Source organism: Moschus berezovskii, chromosome 26, assembly GCF_049115385.1.
Source record: "Moschus berezovskii isolate FMDL1 chromosome 26, NW_MosBer_1.0, whole genome shotgun sequence".
Taxonomy (NCBI): Eukaryota; Metazoa; Chordata; class Mammalia; order Artiodactyla; family Moschidae; genus Moschus; species Moschus berezovskii.
In genome coordinates, this window is record NC_142485.1 from 10,549,584 (window position 1) to 10,563,782 (window position 14,199).

Consider the following 14,199-nt stretch of genomic DNA (forward strand, 5'->3'; position numbering starts at 1 on the left):
TTGTCACATAAAATAACTTCAAAGGTTTCCATGAATCCTCTTCTATGGCAGTGGGAAAACCCAAATGGATTTACATGTTATGGCAAAGACAAATAGCCCTGCACTTGAAACCCCCAACTTGACTTGAAGAGTCAGCGATAAGAGAGGGGTTGACAGAGGCAAAGGTAACATACAATCCCAGCTGCCATAGCTTGAAGTTCTAGTCAGTTAAGCTGTAGCCACAAGTATTTGGCTGAGTAATAAGGCAACGGCACCCCACTCCAGTACTCTTGCCTGGAAAATCCCATGCACAGAAGAGCCTGGTAGGCTGCAGTCCATGGAGTCACTAAGAGTCGGATACAACTGAGAGACTTCATTTTCATCATTGGAGAAGGAAATGACACCCCACTCCAGTGTTCTTGCCTGGGGAATCCCAGGGATGGCGGAGCCTGGTGGGCTGCCATCTATGGGGTCACACAGAGTCGGACATGACTGAAGCGACTTAGCAGCAGCAGCAGCACAGTTAACATAAAGAATGTAAATGACTGAATGCTTTACTCCTGTTATATACTGTAGGCTTGTGTTTCCCCACAATTCGTATTTTGTAACCTTTTGGTAAGATGGTATTAGGAACTCAGACATTAGGGTTAAATTAGGTATGAGGTATTAGGTATTAGGGTTAGATTAGGTATGAGCCCTCATGATGGAATTAATTTGAACCAGAGATCAAATTGCAAGCATTCACTGGATCATAGAGAATGCAAGGGAATTCCAGAAAAAATCTACCTGTTTCATCCACTGTGATAAAGCCTTTGACTGTAGATCATAACAAACTGTCAGTCAGTTCAGTTGATCAGCTGTGTCTGACTCTTTGTGACCCCATGGACTGCAGCACACCTGGCTTCCCTGTCCATCACCTGTCACTCCCTATCACTCCCAGAACTTACTCAAACTCATGCCCATCAAGTCGGTAATGCCCTCCAACCATCTCATCCCCTACCGTCCCCTTCTCCTTCCACCTTCTATCTTTCCCAGCATCAGGGTCTTTTCCAATGGGTCAATTCTTCACATCAGGTGGCCAAAGTATTGGAGTTTCAGCTTCAGCATCAGTCCTTCCAATGAATATTCAGGACAAACTGTGGAAAGCTCTTAAAGAGACAGGAATACTAGACCATCTTACCTGTCTCCTGAGAAACCTTATGCGGGTCCAGAGGCAACAGTTAGAACCCTGTATGGAACAACTGATTGGTTCAAGATGGAAAAGGAGTATGACAAGACTGTCTGCTGTCACCCTGTTTGTTTAACCTATGCGCTTAGCACATCATGAGAAATGCCAGGCTGAATGAGTCACAAGCTGGAATCAAGAAAGGCGGGAGAAACATCAACCACCTCAGATGTATGGATGATACTCTAATGGCAGAAAGTGAGGAGGAACTAAGGAACTAAAGAGCCTCCTGATGAGGGTGAAGGAGGACAGTAAAGAGCCAGCTTAAAATTAAGTATTATAAAACTCAGATCATGGCATCTGGCCCCATGACTTCATGCCAAATAGAGGGGAAAAAGGTGGAAGTAGTGACAGATTTCTTCTTCTTGGGCTCTAAGATCACTGCAGATGGTGACTGCAGTCATGAAGTTAGAAAACATTTCCTTCTTGGCAGGAAGGCTATGACAAACCTAGACAGTGTGTTGAAAAGCAGAGACATTTCTCTGCTGACAAGGGTCTGTATAAGTCAAGGCTATGGTCATCTATAGTTGTGAGAGCTGGGCGGTAAAGAAGGCAGTATGATAAAGAATTGATGCCTTCAAACTATGGTGTTGGAGAAGACTCCTGAGAGTCCCTTGGACAGCAAGTAGATCAGTCAATCTTAAGAGAAATCAACCCTGAATATTCACTGAAAGGACTGATGCTGAAGCTGAAGCTCCAGCATCTTGGTCATCTGATGTGAACAGCCGACTCATTGCAAAAGTCCCTGATGCTGGGAAAAATTGAGGGCAGAAGGAGTAGGGGTTGTCACAGGATGAGATGGCTGGATGGCATCACTGATCCAGTGGAAGTTAACTTGGGCAAATTTTAGGAGATGATGAGGTACCAGGAGGCCTGGCTTGCTGCAGTCCATGGGGTTGCAAAGAGTTGGACTTGACTGGGTGACTGAACAACAGCAGGTATAAGGGTAGGACCTTCATGATAGCATTAATTCTCTCATATAAAAGGGAAGAGGCGTGGGATCCCTCTCTCTGCTCTCCTGTCACATGAACATACAAGATCTGCAAACTAGGAAGAGTGAACTCACCAGCCATCACATCTGCTGGTGCCGTAATCTTGAACTTTCCAGCCTCTAGAATGTCAAAGATACTATTTGTGGTTTAAGCGTCTAGTGTATGGTGTATCTTTTAGTGCCCAAACTGGTGAAAATGACTCCTGAGATTCAGAATAATGCAAGGTTGTTTGTCTTCATTATACTTCCACTCAACATTTTACTGAATTCTTAGGTTTTACAATAGGAAAAAATAAAGGGTATACATTTTTGAAAATTTATTGAAAACAATCACCCTAGTTCTTTAGTGAGATAACTCTGGACATAAGAGCTAAAGAATCTCCACCTAAGCAATCAAGACTAATTAAGAGACTCTAGCAAAGTTACAGGGGAAAAAAAAAGACAAGATATTCATTTTCCTTAAATTGATGTGTAGAGTCAATATAATTCCAGTCAAGATTCCAGAAAAACATTTTTGTAGAAATTGATTCTCAAATTTATTATGGAGATGCAAACATCCTTATAAAGTCAAACAGTTGTTTGAAAAAGAGAACTAGGTGAAGGACTTACGTTGTTTTTTCTTAAGGGATCAGATAATATTTTGGGCTTGTGAGGCATATGATATGTTGCAGCGACTTCACTCAGCCTTTGTAGCTTGAAATCAGTGTAGGTAAACTATAAACAAACGGGTATGGCTGTGTTCCAAGAAAATATTTTTTGCAAGCAGGAGGGTATACTTCAGGGCAAATAGATGGGGAAACAGTGGCTGACTTTATTTTCTTGGGCTCCAAAATCACTGCAGATGGTTATTGCAGCCATGAAATTAAAAGATGCTTACTTCTTGGAAGGAAAGTTATGACCAACCTAGACAGTGTATTAAAAAGCAGAGACATTACTTTGTCAACAATGGGCCGTCTACTCAAGGCTATGGTTTTTCCAGTGGTCATGTATGAATGTGAGAGTTGGACTATAAAGAAAGCTGAGTGCTGAAGAATTGATGCTTTTGAACTATGGTGCTGGAGAAGACTCTTGAGAGTCCCTTGGACTGCAAGGAGATCCAACCAGTCCATCCTAAAGGAGATCAGTCCCAGGTGTTCATTGGAAGGACTGATGTTGAAGCTGAAACTCCAGTACTTTGGCCACCTGATGCAAAGAGTTGACTCATTTGAGAAGACCCTGATGGTGGGAAAGATTGAGGGTGGGAGGAGAAGGGGATGACAGAGGATGAGATGGTTGGATGGCATCCCCAACTCAGTGGACATGAGTTTGGGTAAACTCCGGGAGTTGGTTATGGACAGGGAGGCCTGGCAAGGGGTCACCAAGAGTCGGACACGACTGAGCGACTGAACTGAACTGAGGAGGGTATACCATAGGCTATAGTTTGCCGACCTCTGCTCTGGAGATACATACTGTGGTATTGGTTTATGTGTGGAACAGTAGAATACAATAGAGGGGAAGTATAGCCATTTGTTCTTGCCCAAATGATTATACACAAAGGTGCTAAGGTCTTTGGAAAGTAAAAAATGATGTCTTCATCAAATTATGCAAGAATATTGGATTTCCACATGGAAATCCTTATTCTAAAAAATTGAATTAGAGGGTAAACTTAAGTGTCAAACCAGACATAAAATTTCTAGTAAAGGACTTAGGAGAAACCAAATTAATGAGCCATAAGACTGTGAAAAGATGTTCAACACCATTAATCATACAGAAACTGCAAATGAAAATCTCAATGAGTTCTCAGCACATACTGACAGGAATGGATGCAATGCAAAAGAATGAAAATACCAAATAAAGGCAAGAGTGTGGAGCAGTTGACATTAGTTTTTGGCAAAAAAATTCATAATGATAAAATTATTGAGTTGGCCAAAAGATCTGTTCAGATTTTTCTATTTGATGTAATGGAAAGACCTGAACAAATATTTTAGCCAACCTAATAACTTTATTTATTTTTATTTTATTATTTTTATTTTTATTATTTTTTATTATTTTTATTTTCTATTATTTTATTTTTATTTTTTATTAATTATTTTACAATATTATATTGGTTGGTTTTGCCATACATTAACATGAATCTGCCCCAGAAAACAATTAAATGTTTATACTTCTATATACATATACAGTTATCATGTGAATCAGATTTTACAGTTCTAAGCATTAAACCAAGAAAAATGAAAGACTGTAACTATCCAAAGACCTGTACATGGATATTCACATCTGCATCATTTACAATAGCTAAGAAGTTTAAATAATCCAAATGGTCATCAACAGTTACATGTATTAACAAATTGTTTTATGTTTCTAAAATCTCACACTTTGTAACAATAAAAACAAATGAATTACCAATAATCACAGCAACAAGGACAAGTAATGATTAAAGAAACCAGATATAGAAGAAGACATATCATATGATTTCACTTATATAAAATTCTAGGATAAATTATTGTAACCTATGGTGAGAGAAAGCAGATCACTGGTTGCCTTGAGCCTTATAAGCTATTAACTTTATAGGATAATGGAAACATTCTTTAGTTTACTGATAGTAATGGATGCATGGCTGTATACATTTCTACCAGTTCGTGTAACTGTGTTCTTAAAATACATGCATTTTATTGAGAGTTCAGTTCAGTTCAGTTCAGTCGCTCAGTCGTGTCCGACTCTCTGCGACCCCGTGAATCACAGCACGCCAGGCTTCCCTGTCCATCACCAACTCCCAGAGTTCACTCAAACTCATGTCCACAGAGTCGGTGATGCCATCCAGCCATCTCATTCTTAGTCATCCCCTTCTCCTCCCGCCCCCAGCCTTTCCTAGCATCAGAGTCTTTTCCAGTGAGTCAACTCATTGCATGAGGTGGCCAAAGTATTGCAGTTTCAGCTTCTGCATCAGTCCCTCCAATGAACAGTCCATGGCAAATAATTGCAAGTACAAAAATAGACCAACATTTGGGGGAAAGTTGATGGGAATTTGTTTAGCTTAAAGAGTAAATCAGGGACCTAGAAGAAGTTTTTGAAGGGAAAGAAACAAGAATCCTCCCTCATTTTAGTAACTTTTTTTTGAGGATTCTAATTATCAAGAATATAAGACAAAAGCTTCTGATTTGTTCTCAAAATGTTTATGCAAAATCTCCCAAATTATTTACTCAGAGGGCATTGATCCTTATATTTCTTGTAATTATATCTTTACATGTTTGTATCTGTAGCTATAATCTACCTATCTATCTATCTATACCTGTGTGTGTGAGTGTGTGTGTGTATATATATATATATGATTATATAATGTACATGATAATTACAAATAAGATAAGATTTTTTTAAATGTTTTATTCAATTCATGTCCTCTGTTTAGCAGAAAGATTCAGATGTGCTGGTGAAAAGAGTTCTGAAAATACGTGTCATTATGGATAAAGGTTTGGTAAGCATTATTGATACATTTTCCTTATATCCTTTTATTTAAATTGAAAAGGAATATAAAGATAATCTTTGCAATGCAGAAATACATTACTCTGTTCAAAATATATGTATCAGTGTGACAGGACATAAAGACATATTATCAGTTGGCCTTTCAATGGCATAAGGGGATCAATAACAATATTTATTAGAACTAATGTAAAATTTTGTATGTAAGGGGAGATCTAGTAATCTATTGGATTATAACTAGTTGGTTCACCCCCAAATTGTGGCAAAAAACTTCCTTAAGTCAATTTTCATTTTAAAGTGTTTTATTTGTTACTAAATTGAAGAAGATCTTTTTATTAAACATTATTTTTTATAAGAATATTTTGTGCTGTGTAATTGCTTGGGTTTTCTGGTGTAAATAATCATTTTTTAGATGGCTATAGTAGTTTTATTCATATTTATAAAACTTGGAAAGAACATAGATTTTCTTTAGTAAGTGAGTGAATAGTTGTGGAACATTCAGACAGTGGGATATTATTTAATGCTAAAAAGTTAACTGCTAATTAACTGTGAAAAAACATAATGTTGGTAAGAGGGAGGCTAGATGGTAAACATTCTGTAGAACACACTGGGTAAATATCTAATAAATTGTAAAGGGAGAAGAATAATACATAGGAACACATTTGATTTTGGAACTTTTCATTTATACAATTAGTTTTAGCAATCAGTTATAGGCAATAAGTTTTAAAAAAAAAACCTATTTTGTCCATTATTACTATTAATTTTGTATAAGTCAGTATCATGATGTTCTAGAATTTTTGCATAAAATGAAATTTTCAAATATTTAAATAATTTTTATAAAAGCAATAATAGAAAATGATGACATCAGCTCTGGGATCCCTGGGCCCTATAACCAGGCTCCAGGCCCCAGCTCTGCCTATCAATAGCTAGGCACTACAGGCTTCACCCAGCAGTGGAAGTGCCATGGTCTTGGAATGTTCTGCACCTTTACTCCATACAGCACTGAGCCAGCACTATCCCAGAGCTCCCTGGAGTTTCACAGTCAGCTGCCTTATGACCTGGTCCTGCCAACCAGCACCTGGCAGCCAATGCATGAGGCAGAACTGCCAACCAACTGGACCAGGGGCCAAACAAGACTAACAGACCTCTCACCTAGTCAGCCTTCAACAACAGAAAGACCCACACAGTCACACAGGGGAAGCCACTAGAGTATACACCAAAGGTGATGAAAGTTGAGTCGGCTGCTGAAACACATAGTGCCTGCTAAAGGTCACTTCTCTAGCATTAAGAAGCACAACCAATCTAACAGGTACATGCAAATACAAATACTTAGACATGTTCCAGATGAAGCAACAAGAAAAAAGCCCAAAAGAATGTTTAAGTGAAATGGAGATAGGCAACCTACTCGAGAAAGAGGTTAGGATAGTGCTTGTAAGGACGATCAAAAAACTCAGAAGAAGATGCATACACAGAGCAAGAAAATATTAATATGAAGAACAACCAAACATAGATGAAGAATACAACACTGAAATGAAAAATACATGTGAAGGTACCAATAGCAGACTAAATGATACAGAAAAATGGATCAGTGAGCTGGAAGACAGGGTAATGGAAATTACTGATGTTGAAGAAAAAAGTAAAGAATGACAAGAAATGAGAACCTTGAAAGAGAACTCTGGGACAACATTAAGCACATTAATATGTACATTATAGGCCCCCCAGAGGGAGGGGAGAGAGAGAGATAGTAATTAAAATGACAAAAGTTAAAGACGGAAAAAAAAGAGGACACTGAAAGCAGGAAAAGAAAAACAACAAAAAACATACAAAAAGAATATCCATAGAGCTATCAGCTGACTTTTCAGCAGAAATTCTGTAGTCCAGAAGGGAGTGGCACAATATATTTAGCATGTTGAAAGTGAAAAATCTACAACCAAGAATACTCTATCCAGCAAAGCTCTTCAAATTTGATTTAGAGATCAAAATCTTTATAGACAAGTAAAACTTAAAAGAGTTCAGGAACTAGCATTAAAAGAAATGTTAAAGCAGTTTTACTAAGGTGAACGAAAAGTCCAAAACTGGAAATACAAAAATTATGAAAGGAAAAGCTCATTAGTAGAAGCAAACATACAGTAAATGTAGGAAATCATCTCACATGCAAAGCTAGAAGGAAGGTAGGAAGAATTTCGTCTTTTAACAAAAGCATCTATATCTACAATAAGGAGTTAGGAGATACTTAAATTAGATGTAAAATAAGATATTAAAAGCAGTAATTGTGAGGGGAGGAGAATATACACACATGGTTGTTAAAAATGTATTTGAAATTAAGAGATCAGCAACTTAATCATATATAAATACATATGTGTATGTATAGATTGATACATAAAAACATCATGGTAACTGCAAAAGAAAAATGTATACCATATACACACAAGAAAAGTAAAAGATACCCAAATATAATATTAAGGTAGTCATCAAATCATATGAGAAGGAAACAAAAGAAGAAGAAAGAAACAAAAAAGACCTACAGAAACAAATCCAAAGCAATGCACAAGATGGACATGTGAACACACATATCAATAATTACTTTAAACGGAAATGAACTAAATGCTCCAAGAAAAAAGAGTAGTTAAATGGATACATGACAAGACTCATATATGCACTGCTGAGAAGCAACTCACTTCAGATCTAAAGACTCACAGACAGAAAGTGAGGGAATAGAAAAAAGGTATTCCATGCAAAAGGAAATCGAAAAAAAGTCAGGGTAGCAATACTTATATCTAACAAAACAGATTTGAAAAAGAGGTTGTTACAAGAGACAAGGACACTACATAATGATAGGGATCAATCCAAGAAGAAGGTATAACACATGTAAATATCTGTGTACCCAACATAGAAGCATCCAAAACTATAAAGCAAATATTAATGGACATAAAAGGGGAAATTGGCAGCAACTCAATAATTGGCAGTAGGCAATTTAGCACCTCACTTACATCAATGGACAGATCATCCAGACAGAAAATCAATAAGAAATCAAAAGCCTTAAATGACACATTCTATATATATGGAACATTCCATCCAAAAAAATGCAGATTGCAAATTTTTCCAACTGCACATGGCACATTCTACAGAATAGATCACATCAGTTCAGTTCAGTTCAGTCGCTCAGTCGTGTCCGACTCTCTGCGACCCCATGAATCGCAGCACGCCAGGCCTCCCTGTCCATCACCAACTCCCAGAGTTCACTCAAACTCATGTCCACAGAGTCGGTGATGCCATCCAGCCATCTCATTCTCTGTCGTCCCCTTCTCCTCCCACCCCCAACCTTTCCCAGCATCAGTCTTTTCCAGTGAGTCAACTCGTCGCATGAGGTGGCCAAAGTATCGCAGCTTCAGCTTTAGCATCAGTCCTTCCAATGAACACCCAGGATTGATCTCCTTTAGAATGGACTGGTTGGATCTCCTTGCAGTCCAAGGGACTCTCAAGAGTCTTCTCCAACATGCTAGCCTATAAAACCAGCCTTGGTAAATTTCAGAAATCATGTCAAGCATCTTTTCTGACCACGTGCAATGAGACTAGAAATCAACTACAAGAAAAATACTCCAAAAAAATAAATAAATAAACACATAGAGGCTAAACAATGTACTGATTAATAGTCAATGAGTCACCACAAAATTAGAGGAGAAATAAAAACTTCCCGGAGACAAATGAAAAGAAAACACAACCGTCCATAAATCTTAGATACAACAAAAGCATTTCAAAGAGAGAAGTTTTTGACACAGGTTTTGACAGAGGCTTATGTCAGGAAACAAGAAAATCTCGGATAAACAACCTAAACTTACACCTAAGGGAATTAGTAAAAGAACAAATAAAACTCAAAATTAGTAGAAGGATAGAAATCATAAATAGCAGAACTGAAACAAATGAACTAGGTACTGAAGAATAGAAAAGAGGCAGACTAATCAAGAAAAAAGAAGAGAGATCCCAAGTCAATACAATAAGAAATGAAAGAATAAAAGTTACAACAAACACCAAGAAATATAAAAGATCGTAAGAGACTACCCTGAACAACTATACACCAATAAAATGTACAACTTGGAAGACATGGGAAAATTCTTAAAAATGTACAATCTCCCAAGACTGAACCAGGAAGAAATACAAAATGTGACCGGAATAATTACAAGTAATGAAATTGAATCTGCAATTTTAAAACTCCCAGAAAACAAACATTCATGGCCTCACAGGTGAATTTCCCCAAAAACTTAAGAGAAGAGTTAGCATCTGTTTCCTCAAACTATTACACAAAATTGCAGAGGATGGACCCATTCTAAACTTATTCCATGGGGACAGCATCAATCTGACAGGAAATTCAGAAAAAGATATCATAAAAAAAAAGAAAAGAAAATTGCAGGGATTCCCTGGTAATTCAGTTCAGTTCAGTTCAGTCACTCAGTCATGTCCAACTCTTTGTGACACCATGGACTACAGAACACAAGGCTTCCCTGTCCATCACCAATGTCCAAAGCTTACTCAAACTCATGTCCATCTAAGTCAGTGATGCCATCCAACCGTCTTATCCCTTGTCGTGCCCTTCTCCTCCCGTCTTCAATCTTTCCCAGTATCAGGGTCTTTACTAGTAAGTCAGCTCTTCACATCAGGTGGCCAAAGTATTGGAGTTTCAGCTTCAGCATCAGTCCTTCCAATGAATATTCAAGACTGATTTCCTTCAGGATAGACTGGTTGGATCTCTTTGCAGTAAAAAGGGACTCTCAAGAGTCTTCTCTAACACTACAGTTCAAAAGCATCAATTCTTCAGCACTCAGCTTTCTTTATAGTCCAACTTTCACATCCATTAATGACTACTGGAAAAACCATAGCTTTGACTAGATGGACTTTGCTAGTAATGCCTCTGGTTTTTAATATGCTGTCTAGGTAGATGATAGCTTTCCTTCCAATGAGCAAGCATCTTAATTTCATGGTTGCAATCACTATCTGCAGTGATTTTGGAGCCAAAACCAGTAAAGTCTTTCACTGTTTCCCCATCTATTTGCCATGAAGTGATGGGACTGGATGCCATGATCTTAGTTTTTTGAATGTTGAGTTTCAAGCCAACTTTTTTAATTTCCTCGTTCATTTTCATCAGGAGGCTTTTTAGTTCTTCACTTTCTGCCATAAGGGTGGTTTCATCTGCTTATCTGAGGTTATTGATATTTCTCCTGGCAATCTTGATTCCAGCTTGTGCTTCATCCAGCCTGGCATTTCGCATGATGTACTCTGAATATAAGTTAAATAAGCAGGGTGACAATATGGAGCCTTGACGTACTCCTTTCCTGATTTCGAACCAGTCTGTTGTTCCATGTCCAATTCTAACTGTTGCTCCTTAAGCAGCATACAGATCTCTCAAGAGGCAGGTCAGGTGTTCTGGTAATCCCATCTCTTTAAGAATTTTCCACAGTTTATTGTAATCCACACAGACAAAGGCTTTGGCATAGATAATAAAACAGATGTAGATGTTTTTCTGGAACTGTCTTGCTTTTTCGGTGACCAGCAGATGTTGGCAGCTTGATCTCTGGGTCCTCTGCCTTTTCTAAAACCAGCTTGAACCTCTGGAAGTCCACGGTTCATGTAGTGTTGAAGCCTGGCTTGGAGAATTTTGAGCATAACTTTACTAGCGTGTGAGATAAGTGCAATTATGCGGTAGTTTAAACTTTCTTTGGCATTGCCTTTCTTTGGGATTGGAATGAAAACAGACCTTTTCCAGTCCTGTGACGACTGCTGAGTTGTCCAAATTTTCTGGCATATTGAGTGTAGCACTTTCACAGCATCATCTTTTAGGACTTGAAATAGCTCATCTGGAATTCCATCACCTCCACTATCTTTGTTCTTAGTGATGCTTCCTAAGGCCCACTTGACTTCATATTCCAGGATATCTGGCTCTAGGTGAGTGATCACACCGTTGTGATTATCTGGGTCATGACAATCTTTTTTGTATAGTTCTTCTGTGTATTCTTGCCACCTCTTCTTAATATCTTCTGCTTCTGTTAGGTCCATACCATTGCTGTCCTTTATTGTGCCCATCTTTGCATGAAATGTTCCCTTGGTATTTCTAATTTTCAAGAAGAGCTCTCTAGTCTTTTCCATTCTATTGTTTTCTTCTTTTTTTTCTTTGCATTTGTCACTGAGGAAAGCTTTCTTAGCTCTCCTTGCTATTCTTTGGAACTCTGCATTCAAATAGGTATATCTTTCCTTTTCTCATTTGTCTTTAGCTTCTTTTCTTTTCATAGCTATTTGCAAGTCCTCCTCAGACAACTATTTTGCCTTTTTCTTGGAGATGGTCTTAATCACTGCCTCCTGTACGATTTCACAAGCCTCCATCCCTAGTTCTTCAGGCACTCTCTATCAGGTCTAATCCCTTGACTCTATTTGTCACTTCCACTGTATAATCTTAAGAGATTTGATTTAGGTCACACTGAACTGAATGGTCTGGTGGTTTTCCCTACTTTCTTCAATTTAAGTCTGAGTTTGGCAACAAGGAGTTCATGATCTGAGCCACAGTCATCTCCCAGTCTTGTTTTTTTCTGACTGTATAGAGCTTCTCCATGTTTGGCTACAAAGAATATAATCAATCTGATTTTGGTATTGACCATCTGGTGATGTCCATGTGTTGAGTCTTCTCTTATGTTGAAAGTGGGGGTTTGCTATGACCTGTGCTTTCTTTGGCAAAATTCTGTTAGCCTTTGCCCTGCTTTGTTTTGTACTCCAAGGCCAAATTTGCCTGTTACTCCAGGTATCTCTTGACTTCTTACTTTTGCATTCTAATCTCCTATAATGAAAAGGATATAGTTTTGGGGTGTTAGTTCTAAAAGGTCTTGTAGGTTTTCATAGAACCATTCAACTTCAGCTTCTTCAGCATTACTGGTTGGGGCATAGATTACTGTGATACTGAATGGTTACTGGTACTTCAGTGGATAAGAATCCATCTGCTAACGCAGGGAACATGTGTTCAGTCCCTGCTCTGGGAACATCCCATGTCTTGGAGCAACTAAGCCAGCAAGCCTCAACTACTGAGCCCACACCCTGCAACTACTGAAGCCTGCTGGCCCAGAGCCTGTGCTCTGCAACAAGAGAAGCCACCACAATCAGAAGCCTACACAATGCAGAGAAACTCCATGCATAGCAATGAAGATCCAATATAGCCACAAATAAATCTTTTTTAAAAAAGAAAATAGCAAGCCAATACCACTGATAAACATAGATGCAAAAATTCTCAACAAAATGTTAGCAAACCAGTTTCAACACTATATTAAAAGGATTATACACCACAGTTTAGTGAAATTTATCCCAGAGATGCAAGGGTTTTTCAGTATCCACAAAAAAATTAGTGTGGTACACCGACAGATGGCCAACAGATCATCTGATAATCTCAGTAGATACAGAAAAAGATTTTTACAAAATTCAACTTCCATTTATGATAAAAAACTCTACAGAAAAGAGGCATAAAGAGAATGATCCTCAACATAATATAGCTCATATATGACAAACCCATACCTAATATTATACTTGAAAAGCTGAAAGCACTACCTTGAAGATAAGGAACAATTCAAGCATGTCCTTGCTTGCAAATTTTATTCCACATAGTTCTGGAAGTCCTTGCCTTAGTAATCAGTAAAGAAAAGGAAATAGAATCCAACTTGGGAAGGAAGAAACAAAATAGTTAATGTTTTCAGATGACATGATACTATACCTAGAAAATCCTAAAGTGAAAAGAAGTGAAGTCGCTCAGTCATGTCCAACTCTTTGCGACCCCATGGACTGTAGCCTACCAGGCTCCTCTGTCCATGAGATTTTCCAGGCAAGAGTACTGGAAAATCCTAAAGACAACACCAAAAACTACTAGAGCTAATCAATGTATTGGTAAAGATGCTGGATGCAAAACTAATATACAGAAATTTGTTGCATTCTGTCTACTAACAATGAACTATCAGAAGCAGAAATTAAGACTATCTCCTTTACTATTGCATCAAAAAGAATAATACCTAGGAAAAAAATCTAAAGAAGTAAAAGACTTGTACCTAAACAGATGGAAAGACACACTCTTTTCATAGATTTCAGGAATTACTGTTGTTGAAGTGCCCATACTCTCAAGGCTATTTAAGGATTAAGTGTAATCCTTGTCAAAATACCAATGGCATTTTTCATGAAACTAGAACAATTCATTCTAAAATTTGTATGGGAACATGAAAGATCCCAAATAGCCAAATCAATATTGAGAAATAACAGAAGAAAGTATCACACACTGTGACTTTAGGCTATACTACTAAGCTTCAGTAATCAAAATAGTATGATACAAGAATAAACACAGACATATAGGTCTGTGGAATTCAATAAAGAGCCCAGACATAAACTCATGTGCTTATGGTCAATTAATCTACAACAAAGGAGGTAAGACTATACATTGAAGAAAAAAGCAGTCCTAAAAGTAAGTGATGCTGGGAAGACAAGACACCTATGTATGTAGGACTGAAAGTAGAACATTTTCTCACACCATAAT

At 37.9% G+C, this 14,199-nt stretch overlaps 1 protein-coding gene across 1 annotated transcript in view; it reads left to right on the forward strand.

Annotated features, from left to right (window-relative positions):
* Positions 1-14,199, forward strand: part of LOC129549236 (A disintegrin and metallopeptidase domain 3-like) — a 133,486-nt gene that overhangs the window by 34,598 nt on the left and 84,689 nt on the right. Inside the window, exon 7 of the mRNA XM_088832665.1 lies at positions 5,584-5,646. Within this exon, the coding sequence (XP_088688791.1) occupies positions 5,584-5,646 (63 nt within the window). The remainder of the gene's footprint in view (positions 1-5,583; positions 5,647-14,199) is intronic.